Here is a 15,511-nt window from a genome sequence, read left to right as displayed (position 1 = left end):
TGCCGATTTTATAAATTATTTTTTCCACCTAAGCGTGTTAGGGCCATCCCTCGATTTCCAGTGACTGGTAATATCTCTTTTAGCCAAGACCAGGCCACGGTCCTGGAACCTGATTGTTACTTTGTTCTTAGTGGTGTGGGGTAACCAGTGCAAAAGGCAGTAGCCAGATGTATTGGCTATCTCTTCATCAGTCACATCCGCCATGATCGTGGTTACCTTCTCCCAAAAGTCCCCTAGAATCGGGCAGCTCCAAAACATGTGTAAACATTCTGCCGCTATTCTATTGCAGCATGGGCAGGCAGCTGTTTGCTTATTAAATTATTTACTGATCTTAACAGGAGTAAGGTAGGCCCTGTGCAGCACGTAAACATTTATCAATTAAAAATTTGGCATCCTGTCGAAGTCTTTGGTTCTGTGAGTCCCTCCCTTCAGTGTTACCTTACTGCTGCTGTAAGGGCTGTATGCAACAACCTCCAGCTCCCCCGGCAAGCTATATCATATCCTTCCCTAAGATCGTTAAAAAGGATCAGATTACCCTCATCATATAGGTCTCCCATTGTGGATATTCCTAGAGTTCTCCAGGCTTCCAATCTTCGCCAGTCGCCTCCATGAGGTAGAGATTCACACATGACCAACGGAATCTCTGGTGCGTAGGGGTGCTTAATCTTGGGTCATCTCAGGCTCCTATTCCAACACTTGTGTGCTATCTTTAGTTCAGTGGGGGTATCACAGTCCCGGCTAGGGAGTCTCAGTACTACTCGCGATAATAGTCGCAAGCTTGGGGCACCATCTCTCTGCTCTCCTGTCCCCCTGAGATTGCCTCCCACCCACTTTGTGAGCCACTGTATTTGTGCTGTTATGTAATAGTACTCGAAGTCAGGGACTGCTAGCCCCCCCTCTGCTTTTGGCCGTATAAGGGTGGTGAGTGCTACCCTCAGTCTACTGGAGTCCCATATGAACGTAGTCACCAGTGATTTATGTTGCTGAAACATTCGCACTGGGATCCAAACCGGCAGTGCTCCGTAGTAATACAATAGCCTTGACAGCGTCACCATCTTCAGGAGGGCAATTCTACCCGCCACTGCTAGAGGCAGGGTCCTCCAGAAGTCGAAACTGCTCTTAACTCCTCTCATTGCTCTCCCTACGTTCCCTTCCAATAAGTCTCCTTGAGTGTGATATATCTGGGTGCCCAAGTCCGTCAAGCAGTGAATTTCCCACCGTACATTTTCCGACTCCTGTGGGCCCACCCTATTCGCTCTGACAGAAAAGAGGCATGACTTTGTCCAGTTTACCTTTAGGTCCGCCACTTGCCCCAGGCCGTGGAGAAACTCTTTAGCCCCTCTGAGCGCTTCTTACACATCTGCAAGGATTAACAGCAAGTCATCTGCATATAATGCAATATAATGAATTTGTCCGGCCACCTCTAATCCTTGAAAATATTGGCCTGTACAAGCCCTGGCTGCCATCAGCTCCATGGCCAGGGCAAACAGCAGGGGCAACAACGGACACACCCGTTCTATTCTAAAGATGTCAGAGATCAGTCTGCCCATCTTGACTCGGGCAGTAGAGTCTTGATAGAGCAGAGCCGACCACTTAATGAATTCAGGCCCCAATCCAAATCTCTTCATCACCTCTAAGAGGTAATTCCATTCCAGGCTATCAAAGGCCTTTTCAAAATTCACTGCAAAAATGGTCTTGTCGGCCTCACAGTTGGATCTAGCCTCTAGGACGCGTAGCAGCCGTCTGACATTTTATGCCGTATTTCTGGCGGGAATGAAGCCCGCCTGGTCGTGGTGTATCAATTTTGACATATGCGGGAGACGGTGAGTTTCAGTATCCGAAGAATTTTATAGTCTAGGTTGAACATAGACAGCAGCCGGTAGGCCGCTGTGTCCCATGCTGGCTTTCTTGGCTTTAGCAGTGGTATAAATACCGCCTCTTTCATTGTACTGGGAAGATCCCCCTCCTGTTTTCCCGATTGTATAATTCTACTAGTCTGGGGGCCAGTAGGTCAGCATATGTCGAGTAAAACTTCACCGAGAGTCAGACCGTTCCTGGGGTCTTATTTCTGGCCTTGTTCTTTATGGCCCCCCTCACCTCACTCTTCTCAATATCCTCCCCCAGGGTCTCTGCTATTTCTTCAGACACCACCGGGAGCTCCATGTCACCTATAAAGTCAGCCAGGTCTTCATTCGTTGGGAACAGTCTGTTCTAATATAAGTCAATGTAGAATTCCAAGAATCTATTGTTAATATACTGCTGGCGGTGTAAGGTCTCTCCTCCCTGTTCCCTGTACTTTCAGCTCTAATGTTACCGACTCCCTCCTGGCCGGGTTAGCCAACCAGGGCAACAAGGCCCCAGATTTATCCCTTTCAGAATGAGCTCTAACTACATAAATTTTAATAATCGAACCAGCGTAGCCTCTCAACTTGCTCGGCCACTGCTTCTTTAGCTGTCAGGAGCTCTTCCTGCTTTTCTCTCTTTTCCGGCCTTTCCCTCATTAGGTCTCGGAGCTTCGGCTCAGACGCTAAAGTGTCCTGTAGTAGTATCTTCCGTACCCCCAATGACTTCGAAATACAGTGCCCGAATAACTGACTTAAAGGCGTCCCACTCTATTAAATTAGTTGTCGCCGTGTTGGTGTTTACTTTGAAATATTGCCCCATTGCCGTACCCACTGTCGTTTGGAAGACCTAATCTTCCAACACTTCTGGTCTCAGTTGCCAATTCGGGATTTTAGGTTTCTCACAAGACCAGATTAGTCCCGGTAATACTGGGTTATGGTCCGAGATTCTTTTAGCGAGCTATTCGCTAGTTTGCACACACTCATGAATGTCAGGAGAGCATAGTATAGAATCTAGTCTGACGTGGAGTTTGTGTAGTGCGAAAAAAAGGAATGATCCTTGTCCCCAGGGTGTTGCGCCCTCCAGGAGTCCACCAGTCCCGACCTTTGCTGCCAATTTCGGCGCTCCTCTGCTAGCTTGTGTGTAGGAGCATCAGGGAGCAGTGGGTGAGAGCGGTCCAATCCCACATCTGTGACATAATTAAAGTCTCCTCCTAATATTACTGAGCCCGTCAGCACCGGGGCCAGCGTTCTGGAGAGCTGGGCCAAGTACTAGGCCTGCTCCATATTAGATCCATAACGACTACCCAAGGTTACATCCCTGCCATCCAATCTACCTGAGAGTATGATATAACTTCCCTCCGGGTCAATCATTTGGCTCGTACACTGGAAGGGTACTCCAGCCCTCACCCAAATCAGGACAACCCCTTGCAAATGCAGAGTAACTGGTATAGTACACCTGACCTCTTCATCTGCGCTGTAGCGCTACTCCCTCTTTTTCCATAACGTGCGTCTCCTGAAGTAACGCAATTTGTAGCCCTCTTCTTACTAAGTAGGCATGTATTCTATGACGTCTCGACAATGTATGCATCCCCCGTATATTCAAAGATATACATTTAAGATCTATGGGAGGTACCATTGGGCTGATTTCATCTCCTCTCCGGTAACCTCTTTATGTGTGACAGGCCTGGCGCCTAGAAATAACCCCCAAGAAAAAGAAGAACCCCAACTCCCCCTCCCCAGGACAGGTACAAACAAACAAGTTTCCATCCAAACTCGAAATAAACTCCAAGAAAAGGTTCTCTGATGGTTATGGGGTTATGTAGCCTACCCTGCAGGCCTCAGAGCCCCACCAAGCCATACCGCCTAATGCTTCATCTAGTATAGTATCAGCCCGAGCATACTAGACAGTTCTTGTGTTCTGGCCAATAGGAGTTGCGACTCCTACGTCCTCCTACTCAGTTTCAGGTCCGCAGGCGGCACGAGGAACAGCCATTTCTTCCCCCCAGCTCTTTCCCCTCAAGCAATATCATCCGCCGTTTGGGGTGTGACCTTCGGTAATTCCGCGTCTGAATCTTCGTGAGCACTGGCAGCCAATGATTCATCTGATCTGTCCGCATCCCGTCCACTCTTGCTCGATGCAGGACTGGATCCCCCTGGGTAAGTTACGCCGCCTCTTGCAATGCTTTGCACCGCTCGGATCTGGCCTCCCTGGAGGATGACACACGGGCTATGTTCTTGTTCTTCTCTGCGGGCTGCTGTGAATGTTCTGGTGAAGTAGTACACCTACTCCGGTTTAGTCCAGTATCCAGCCACTCCAATGCTGCCTGAAGTGTAACAAAGAACTGCACTCCCGCTTGATCTGCCACTCTCAGTCGAGTTGGGAATAACATTGCATAGGGAATTTGCAGCTGCCGTAGTTTCTTTTTGAAGGCTAAGAATGAGGCTCTTTGTCGATGCACTTCCCAGGTTAAGTCTGGAAAAATCATGACTTTGCTATTATCTATTTGCAGGTCTTGTTTTGACAAGATTTGTACAGCACATGATCACGGTCTCGAAAGTGAAGGTGTTGCGCCACTATGGGTCGGGGAGGGGTTCCAGGTCGGGGTGGTCAGGCCGGTACCCTGTGAGCCTGCTCCAGTGCGTAGAAGAGAAATAGTCCATCTGGAGCTACTTCAATTCTAACCCACTCCTCGAGAAAACATACCATGTCCGTGCCCTCTGTTTTTCAGGTACTCCTGTTATCCGTAGATTGTTTCTATGTGATCTCCCTTCATTGTCTTCGGCTTGCGCTTCAAGAACTTTGACCTGGGCCTCGACCGCGCCAAGTGATTTTTGGAGTGTGACTACTGCTTCAGGGAGAGCAGTGAGCGCTTTTTCAGTAGACGTCATGCATTCTTTAAGCTTGCGGTGGCCATCCTTCAGCAGGCTTAAATCGGTCCCAATCGCATCAATTTTAGCCTCAAGGGATTCTCTGGGAGCCATAATAGCCTGCATGAGATCTGTCAGGGTGGGGCTCATGGCAGTCGCCTCTTTCCCCGACTCCACACTCTCCTCTTCACCGTCCATCTGGATTCCTGTGCTCCCATGCTGAGGGCGCCAGACTGCCAGGCTATTTCCTGTACTGTACTCAGGCGGATATTTCCTGCTCTCCTACTGGGTGCCCACTGCTAGTGTGGGCAAATTGCCCAGCCTCCTGCCGGTCTTCTCCCCTCTGTTTCTTCACACAGAAGGCACCAAAGGGTTATGAGGGGCCTCTCCGCTTTCACTGTGCTTGGGTCGCTGTCTGCCCACCAGCATTTAGGGTCGCTGTCCCTTGAATATTGGTCTAAGTCTTGTGGCCTACTCTTTCTCGCCGTGCCCACCTTGATTCCTCCTGGGCACAGTGCCAGCACAGGCTCCGGGGGTCTCTATCTAAGTGGGTGGGCCCCTCCAGCACTCGCACCACTTCATGTCAATGCTCGCCGCTCTCCTGCGCCACACAGCCTACCATGAGGCTCTGGGAAGGCCCTCTTAAGCCTGGTCCGCCGTATTTCTATTCCTTGGTGCTGCCTAACTGCACCAGCCTTCCCGGCTACCCAATTGTCCCTCGGCAAGTTGCCCATCCTCATCTGCTCCCTACACTTATGTCAATAAGAGGGGGGGGCTCCTTTCTTCTGCCTCCAGGTCGTTACCACCTGCCTCTCGGCCAGGAATAGCAGCCCCCACCTGTATATCTCTGCTAGAGCAGGCTTCTCAGTTATACAGAAGCGGTCACAGACCTTGTCTCAGTCCTGCCGCGATTCACCTGATGAACCCTGTTAGTTCTTCGGCGGCCAACTCTTGGGGCCCAGCGTCTTCGCTTCCGATTTCCTCCACTGCTGTCCACTGCGAAGTTCATCGGTCACCGTCTCCCCGATCTTCGGCCACGCTCTCGGAAGTTAACTGCCCTTCCTCCTTCCGAACACCATCTTGCTTTGCTTGGGCCGCTTGCTCTGAGACAGATTCCTACCGTTATCCACACCAAGCAGGACCGCTGGGCAGTGTTTGTTGGAGTGGTGTGCTCCGGGAATAGTCCACTGCTTAATGGACTGAAAATTAATGCGCCCGGGGCTCAGGATAAGTGTTCACTGGGGATATGCCGGCCGGCGCTCTGCAGCCCGCTTCCACTCACAGCGGCTCCAGGTCACGCCCCCCCCCCCCCATGACAACCTCATCTGTCTGTAGGGCAAAAAGCATACAGACAAGAGATGAAGAAGCATTCAATTTCATAGAGTGCATTAGGAAAAAGAAGAATTCAGAAATTCTTGTCCACTTACAGAAATGTAATGTGTCAGTGTCAGAATGGTCAAATATGGCAGTAAGAAGCTGCAGTCCAACCTGATGACCTTAGGATACCATGTTCACATGTTTTCATTATAAACGATAAGCAAATAATTCTGGAAATCTTAAATATTTCCTTAATGAATCACAGTATTAGAATTCTTCACCTATGGGGGTATTATGGGAACAATTTGATCCTTGCCTGGGCCTAGAGTAGAAAAAGCACACAACAACTAGATGAATAGCCAGATGCACACAAAAAAGGAAAGATACAAACACAAAGGCTCATCCAAAAAAGAGCCTCTTTTTTATCACATTTTTCATCCCCTATCCATAATATCTTTGGAAGAATCTGGCCCAAAAGAGCTGGAGTCCTCAAAAGTCAGACCAAAAGAGCTCGTGGTCTCATGAGTCAGTGTAAACGGCATAGCATCACTGTTGCAAGGTCTTGTTTTAGTGCAACCAATGCAGGCCCCGAATGATAGACTGCAAAGAGTTAAGCTAATATGGCACCTCATCAAGTGGGCTTTATCTGGGGGTGCTGTTGGCCACTCAGAGACAAAAAAGATTTTTTATTCTGAAATTCAGCTGGGTTCAATAATGGAGCTGGCATCCTCAAGGAATCCAATGCTATCCTTAACCTCAGTTAGTTTTCTCACTGCTGTTGTGTTCATGGGAGACTTTTGACCATGGGCTGTGAATTTACATATTCAGTCCATTGGAGGAAAGGCTGGGATGAGAAGGCACACACCACCTAGGTCCCAGCACCCAAAGGTACGGCTTACCTCATTCTCCAAATGAGTTCAAAAGACCAGTACCCTTTCCACCATCCCAAGAGAGCTACAAATTATTGATGTTGATTTAGATCAGTAACTCAAAAGCCCAAGTCAGACCGGTCCCTATCAACAGACAGAGCAGCCTTAAAAAGTGGCAGAGTTCTAGGTCATCTTCATGCTGGCAGTAACCCGGTCTGCACTCTCTTGATGCAAGAATTGCTATACAGCTTTGAAATGTGCTTTTACTATGCTCCATTCCAATGGACTATCGAGAGTAGTTATGTAAGAGCTTTTTCATTTGGAGGCAATGGTGGACTGTAGGGTGGTGCTTGGGGTTGTATGCCCTGGGGAAAAAAAGGTGAATCTATGTTAAACTGTAAAACCACAGTGAGTAACAGAAACAGGTTTCAGCTGTTGTGGCATACTGGGAGTAAGTCTAGCTAAGGCTTCTTTGACACTTGGGGACTAACTCAAATGAACGGCTACATCTTGGGTGTGGCCAATCTGTTTAGGTATGGCCACGCTTCATGTTGGTGCTAGACGGGCTGTCATGTCACCCAACCAAACAAAGGTCTATTCAGTGAAAAACAAATCACTGAGTAAAGAGGCCTGGGAAGAAAATGTGTTTCATATCTACTGCTTGTCGGAGACAAAAGTTTGACGTTTGAGGGGAGATAACTCTGAAAGTTAACTTACCAATAAATAATTCTAGCTGGAAAACGGATGTACATTCATCATGTGTTAATAGAATTATTGATAGCCAGACAACCACTGATGGAAAGTGAATCCTGCAGAACCTAATACTTCTAAACTAGATGCAACAGGAATAGGAGATAAGGCGATATCCCATCTGTTGGGAGAGACACCACACTGTATAAATATGAATCCTCTCCCAATTAAGAAAGAAAATATTTTACATGTGGAGATAGAAAGTATCTAACTGTGCAAATGTGTATTTACACCATAGGGAGTCAGAATGATTGTCCACCTAATGGATAACCACCCTAAAATGGCCTGCATTATGATTAGCCGGGTCCGCTCTTCCCCCTGCTCTTCGCCTTGGTGATGCAGACCCTGGCAGTTCGGCTCCGGGTGAGGGCAGGGACTGAGATATTCCACAAGTGGGCGTTACCCATTATGTTTCCCTCTACGTGGATTACCTGTTACTCTATATGTGAGACATCACAATGAACCTTGAGCCCATTTCGGCCACACTCGCAGATTTCACTACCACAGGCGGGCTGAGAGCCAACTGGACAAAATCCTCTATTTACCCTCTCAGCCCCGACCTTCCACCATTGGTGACACCAGCCTCACCTGAAATGTTTGGGCTCCACACTACCTGGCGGTTCAGCTTTACCACTGTAAGGTGCTGGCAGGGACACAAGCCCTAATCGGTTTCTACAAAATCCTTCCATTGGCTCCCATAGGGAAAATTGCCTTGGCGAAGATGGTCCTTTTACCTCTCCTACTCGATCACCTCACAAATTTCCTAGTCGTTCCTCCTCGCCTCCTTTTTCGGGAACTAGATACTTAGCCGGCGACTGCTGTCCCAAATAAGGGAGCAAAGAGAGTCACTCTGGCCAAAATGTAGCTACCTATCGACCGGGGTGGACTAAGGTCTATACACCCCCCTGCTGCCGCTGGAGGGCCTACCTCAGGGCAGAAGCTGTAGGAGAGTGGGGTCTGCAATCCTATGGTCACCCCAGATTTTTGTTTTTTGCTTCACTGGTTTACGACTTTCCCTGGCTGTGGGCCTGCTAATCAGACCCACAGCCTAGCTGTTCTCTCTCTAAATTGACAACCATGTACTTTAGGTGCATTTACCAATTGGTACTGGGCCACCTTATCAGTCCCTGTACCCAGGGCATAGGTGTACCCAGGGCCTACCAGGGGCTGAAGCATGTATTATGCCACCCCTGACTGGCCATCTAAATCTGACACAACTGGCTGCATGACAGCTGGGGCAAGGTGGTGTAAACACCCTTTGCTGTAGATATAGTATACCTATATCTAACCCTAAAATGGACACATATATTCCTATCAGTCACTCCTATGGAAGGCCTTATCGATCACTACCCGACACCCGACAAGCCGCATCATTCGCGCTACGGAAGACGCATCATTCGCGCTACGGAAGACGCTTTCATTTTTTACATCTTACATCAGCCAGGTTCGATCCGCCACTACAGATGTCGACACATTAGATTCCACATTGTTTGGATCAACTTTAATTCAATTAAACTGCATAACTCCATTGAGAGGTTTTTCAAGGCCCTTGGGTCTGAATGTCGTGATTATCATTTTCGGCACCACCACAGAAGAAGTGTCCAGTTTTAGAGATATCGCTCTATAGACTCATTCCGATACGGGTACTTCATATGAACTTCCACCAGACAACATAACCGACTTAGAACCGCAGTCTACGTGTATTTACATCAGATTCAATTCGACATATCATTTTTCACTTATGAGCATTGCCTGAGCTAATCCCTGGTTTTTATAAAATTGCTTTTTGGCTCCTGAAGAAGGCGTTAAATCGCCGAAACGCGCGTCGAGTAATGCATTGTTAATTCGGTCGGACACCCTCATGATTGGTGTTCCTGTCATAATTTTATACTGTACCTTGTTTTTAAATGTAATTCTGTTTGTATTTTTAATTATTGTGTTATTTAGTTTCAATGATTATTGAATCACCGTAGGTGGCCTGTTTTTGTATTAATTATATGTTCATTTTTATTAAAATTTGATGATTTTAGATCAGCCTTTTCAGCTAATTAATTGTCCTTAGCTTGGGTCTTTCACTTGTTTATTTTATTTAAAAGCCTTTTGACTGCCTAGGAAATTTTGCACACAGCTTATCAATCCTGAAGGCAGAGTGCTTGGAATTATGTGAGATGGTGCTCTGGCATGAGCTGAGCCCGTTTGCAGCTTGCGGAACAAAGTCCTAATAGCTGTTCCATGATAACGCTATACCATATACTCTTAAGTGCATTATCAACCTCGCGGTTAAATGCTAACTCTGGTATAACATTATCAAAACATGTCGAGTAAGGTGTCATACGATTTGGAATACTACCCCCTCGCCAATTCTGGCGACGGGGGTAGCATTCCACCCTTCTAGAGGGACACGACATGTATGTAACTGAGAACCCCGGTTAAAGTTAACTCGAGCCTCAGCATCACAAAATGGATGCTGCCACCACAGACACAAGTCTGACCTCCTGCTGCTGGGAGTCCTTCCAGCGAGGATGGCTTGGACAAAGGGTTTCCTGCCTTGGGAGGTGCTAGCACCACCCCAGACAGGATTTTGTGTATTGAGATAGGGAGGCCTGAAAGGAATGAGACATGCCTGGGGCACACAAGGTGCCCTGTGCATACACCGGTTCAAACCAGTTGCTGGGGCATCCCAGCCCCAGCTCTGGCGGGAACCAGACAAAGGATAGGGGGTGTAGCCACCCCCCTTCCTGGTCCCACCCAGGGGAGGGACCTAGTCAGTAGTGCAGCCCCCTTTAGGAGAATAAAGGTAGGAGTTGGTCCCATTCCAAATTAGATTATCCTGAACTATTCAACAAGAAGAAACTCTGGCCTTCGACGTTCTGCTCCACAGAAGACTGAAGAATCTCCCTTGTGGACAAGGAGTGTCCACCCTGCAACTGCAGGCACCATCAAGCGTCGACCCGGATTCCCAGACCTCTCCGACCTCAACTCACATCTGCAGCAAAGCTGAGACCCGTGGGTGCGACGAGACACGTGGGACCGGCCATCTTGAACGAACCTGCACTTCGCTTCCAGCACGACTCCCGAGGTAAACTCGACCAAGTGCTTTGGGGACTGAGAAGCCCCAACTCCGAGCAGCCCCTGCACCGAAGATCAGCCCTCCAGCTTCCACGAGATCTGCGTGGGGCCCTTCTGCTTGTTTGCTGCTCAACGCGTTGTCTGGTCACTTGCCGGCTGGCTAGTGGCCTCCTAGACGACGAACCTTTGAATCTTCACTGCTGGTCTGGTTGCTCCAGACTGGCCCTTGCTCCCTTCCAAAAGAGGGGCACCCCGGACTCTCCTAGTCCGCACCAGACGTCTTTTCCCTTCACCGCGTGGGTTGCCTTTGCCAAGGCCTGTTGAGTCCAATCCCGGATCTGACACCGCCGACAGCGAGAGCCTGCGTGGGACAGCTCGTGCCTCCATCCTGGTCGTCGAAGACACCTCCTGGTCCACGTGGCTGCAGAGTCAAGCGTCCACTCTTCACCTGATCGCGACGACAGCACCTGGTTCCTTCCTGGTTCCACACCGGTCACTGGCTAGTGACTTTGAACACTGTCCCCTCTGCTTTCAGGTCCTCTTCTTCACCAATCCACCCTTGGATTGCACCGGACATCTTCCTCCTGGTCGCCTGCAGCATCTTTTCTTTCAGACTCCATTGACTTCAACGCGAGAACCCGACACACTTTGGCACCTATGCACCCGCAGCCCGTGAGTGAGGTAACAAGAGCATTTCGGTGCTCAAGGGTAGTCTAACTGTCCTAGTGTCCAATTCCACAGTCGTTGTTGTCCTAACTAGTCAGGATTGTCCGTACTTACCTTTTACTTGAACTGTACTGTCCATAGACGTTGTTACGCATCTCGCGTGTGAGTTCACACTCTGCACACGCGTTCCGTGGGCCTCCTATTACTTACCTGAAGTTAGTGTAGCGTGGTCCCATCGATCCTACAGCCTCTGGACAGCTCCATTCCTTTTATCGACTCTCACATTCCACTTACTTAGTATATGGTCTGTCGTGCCCCTAGGGCACCATTGTAAATTTTGTGCAACTTGTAGTATTTTTCGTAAGAGATTGTCATGTGCTTAGCCCTCTGACCTCATAAAGAGTTCAGAGGTGTTGTTATTAATAAATATACTGTTTATTTTCATAACAACCTGTGTGGTGTCCTTTCATCTTGTATTCAAGGGGTTATATTGTGGTGAAACAGCTGGCTTCACATGCCAAAAGAGTTTAGCCTAAGACTGCTTTGTCCATGCTACCATTAGGATAGCTGGTCTATAAGGTTGACTTACAACCAATCACCATAAGGGTTGTTTGGACTGATACAAGGTGATCACTAGAACTAGTGAGCATCATATATCAGGCCAACTTCTCACAGAAGCCATTACACTGCCTAGGTCTTACAGACCTAGATGGACCACTCGATTTTCAAGGTAGAGTCCCTTTTCGCTCACAGTCAGCCTCTCTTATTTGACCAATTGTTGGAGGAGACCGGACTCCCCCGAGGACAGTTCCTTCTCCACTGGCAAATGATTGTGGACCTGTCTGAGGGTGAGTCTACGACACACCCAGTACTCCACATAGTACTGCATATGGGCCCAGGACTTCACTTAATCACCTGGACATACAAGGCCACACGTAAACATCCGACCGTACCACTTACCCAACTGAGACACCAGTGGGAGGAAGATTTTGAGAGGCCACTACATGATAAGGAATGGGAGCATGCCCTGGAGTTCCTGAATAAAGTATCCAGAAACTCTTGGTTTAAAAATATATCATTCTTCATTCTACACCACACATACCAGACACCAGCACGACTTCAGCGCCACTAACCAGAATCACAGTTTTCCTGTCAACGCTGCCAGGCCCTAGGTGCAACATTTCTTCACATGTTCTGGAGCTGCCCAACCCTACAACTTTATTGGTACGCCATTCACAATGCATTGCGGGAGGTCATGGGGCTCCTTGACATCACCACCTGGGAAGCCTGCTCACTAGGAATTTCATAGCGCTAGAAACATAGAAAAGTCCAGACACAGTTTGCATCCCTGGCCCTTCTTTTGGCGAAACAGAGAATCGCAATGCATTGCTGGGCAACCGCAGGGCCTCCTCTGGCAGCTTGGACGGAAGCAGTCCATAAGTGGGGCACTGGGTGGAGGATGCAAACAGACACAAATAGGTACGGGGAATACGCCGATGGCGCATCTCCACTAAATGGGCCGCATTCCTTCAGAGATTTCGACAAACAACTGAAACGCCCCCCTCTCCTGAAGTCCCATGCACAATATACATTAACACATACCATTGACAGCCTCTCCCCTGGATCCGCAGGGGCCACGCCTCGCCTAGGCCTGCAACCCCATGAATATAGATATATATAGCATGCACCCACCTGCCTATCAACGCCTCCACCCCCTGTCACCCCTCCCTGGTTTGTCCACGAGTTCAGTTTGCCACCCTCTCCTATTTTATTTTCACTTGCGGATACCAATGTGGGATGACAATCCCCTCAGGGGGTAGGACTAGTTTCTTCACAGCATCACTTGCCCCTGCCACACTGTCAGTCTCAAGATCTACTGCCTGTATCCGTGACTCAGTATAGGCAATGTGTCTTTAATTACTTTGCATGTAACCATAGTCAACAACGATCTGTAATGATCCTAAAATGTGGTAAAAATCCAATAAAAAGGTTTAAAAAAACCAAAAACAATAAGTAGTCTGATAAATGGGCCAATACAGGTGGTATGCCGGTAATTTGGAATGGGGAAAATCCAGCCGATTACAAATGGATCACTGAAGGCCCACTAAGAAATGAGCAATTATCAGGGAATCAGCAATTCAAAGGTTAAATCCCTCAGTAATTCCTCATTTTCATCTCTGGATGAAAGTAAAGAGCTCTGCAGTGTTTCTGCAGATCTAATAATTCCCAATGGGGTGCTGTTCCAAATGAACGTTTTGGTATTTTAAACAGACTTTGCAAGTAAGGCCCTGTATGTTGTAGCTGCAAAACCGTAAAGAGTATTTTATTTTTGGCAAAATCTTAGCAATAACCCTGGGATGTACCTGTATGAGCATTCAAGCTGTGTGTCCAGGAAGGTGTTCTTGAAGTAAAATATGATGGATTCCCCTACTGGAGTTTTTTCTGGCACTTCCGGCAGGCAAAACACAACCCAGGAGTGTATCTCAGCAAAGCTGAACTGCCCAACAAGAGTCAGTGTATTCATTGGCCTAGAATATGTTCAAAAGAGACAAAAGTTACCAAAGGTGACCACAGTTGGCAGTTTTCAACAAACGGTGTGTGTTCCACACTGTCCTTACAGACCCCTGCTAAAATATTTTCATGACATATAGAATATACAGTTATTACAAGAAAAAAAAATTAAGGTAATTAGCAAATGGAGATATACATATATATATATATATATCCGTTTGCTAATTATATGAAACTGAAATATGACGATCAAATAGCAACACTTTTAAACATGCACACACATACCGAGGAACTAAAAAGAACTAACCCTCCAACACTGTAGAATGCCATGGTAAGTACTGTGCATAAAACAAAAACACATGGAATATTTTGAAAGCAAATTATGAGGCATGTTCCTGATGCTGTAAAAGGCTAGAAAATTAAATTGATGCAGTTGTCTTAGCATCAATATAACGATACAAGGGATTCTTTTTAGTAAGCAGAAAATACAACTGGCAATACGTTATAAATAACTGGCAATACGTTATAAATTACATGCAATGTGAAATCTAAATGAATCAGAAGAACTCCAACAACTACATACCAACTACAAGTCTTCAATGAAATTGGTTTAATTATTGAAAACAATTTCAATCAAGTCAATGCACTATTATTTGGAACAACCAAACAAATCAACTGAGGAATACCACCTCAAATGTTACATAGCGGAAAATGTGTTGTTAAGATTTTTTTATTACAAAACAGATTGGTGCTACATCTTCAGATTTAAATCAATGGAACAATTAATGAGTAACACGGGTACCTCCTGAAGATTTAAATCTTAGAATGGAAGTCTTAATAAGCCACTTTGATTGTTCATAGGAAATGGTTAGGTCACTCACCCACTCTAGGATACAGATATCAAATTGTATAAACTCATTTGCCTAAATATGAAGGCTAAAAAATAAACATTATTTTTGGGGCCCTATTCAGACTTTGGAAAGCCAATGCAAAGTCTGAATCAACTGGTCGTGCATTATTAATTGTAATACAAGCACTGCAATTCTTTGCAAACCTCAACGTAAAGGGGCATTTCTCCCACTTGGCATTCTCAAGCGAATGGACAATGCCTTTTGACCATGCATCCTAGCACTTGCACAGGGTGCTTGCAGATGACCAGGTAATGTACTCACTTGCACATTGGTCCCAATGGTGGATGCAGGCCTCACTTGACTCTAAGGCCTACATCCTTTACCCCACTCATCATAGCAGGAACTACACCCTGCTACAAAGGCCTGACGACTTAACTACCACCACTTTTTTTTAATTTAGTAAAATCAAGGAAATGTCTAACGTTTTTTAAATTCTATTTAAAAACTATAACATCCCTGTAACCTTTTTTCCAGTAAATTTCTAAGGTATTTTAAATGCTAATTCCTAACAATAATGTCCCTGTAACCTGGGAGTCCAAACCTATATTTAGCTTAATTGCTTGGAAATGTAAATACTACACAACAGTTTATTACATAGTCCTGAGTTGGAAATAAAAACTAGCCTTTACTTAAATTGTGTCATCACTCCTCAACTTAAAAAAAAAATCTGTCTCTTTAACACCCTTCCCACAGCCACAGCTATATC

General features: G+C 46.8%; 1 protein-coding gene across 1 annotated transcript in view; it reads right to left on the bottom strand.

The window, feature by feature from the left end:
- BBS7 (Bardet-Biedl syndrome 7) overlaps positions 1 to 15,511 on the bottom strand; it is a 388,515-nt gene that overhangs the window by 60,502 nt on the left and 312,502 nt on the right. The window contains exon 15 of the mRNA XM_078676844.1: positions 13,747 to 13,911. Coding sequence (XP_078532970.1) covers positions 13,747 to 13,911 — 165 coding nt within the window. The remainder of the gene's footprint in view (positions 1 to 13,746; positions 13,912 to 15,511) is intronic.

Source organism: Lissotriton helveticus, chromosome 2_1 (genome assembly GCF_964261635.1).
Source record: "Lissotriton helveticus chromosome 2_1, aLisHel1.1, whole genome shotgun sequence".
Classification (NCBI taxonomy): domain Eukaryota; kingdom Metazoa; phylum Chordata; class Amphibia; order Caudata; family Salamandridae; genus Lissotriton; species Lissotriton helveticus.
The sequence above is the reverse complement of the archived record's forward strand: the minus strand, read 5'-3'. Positions and strand labels throughout refer to the sequence as shown.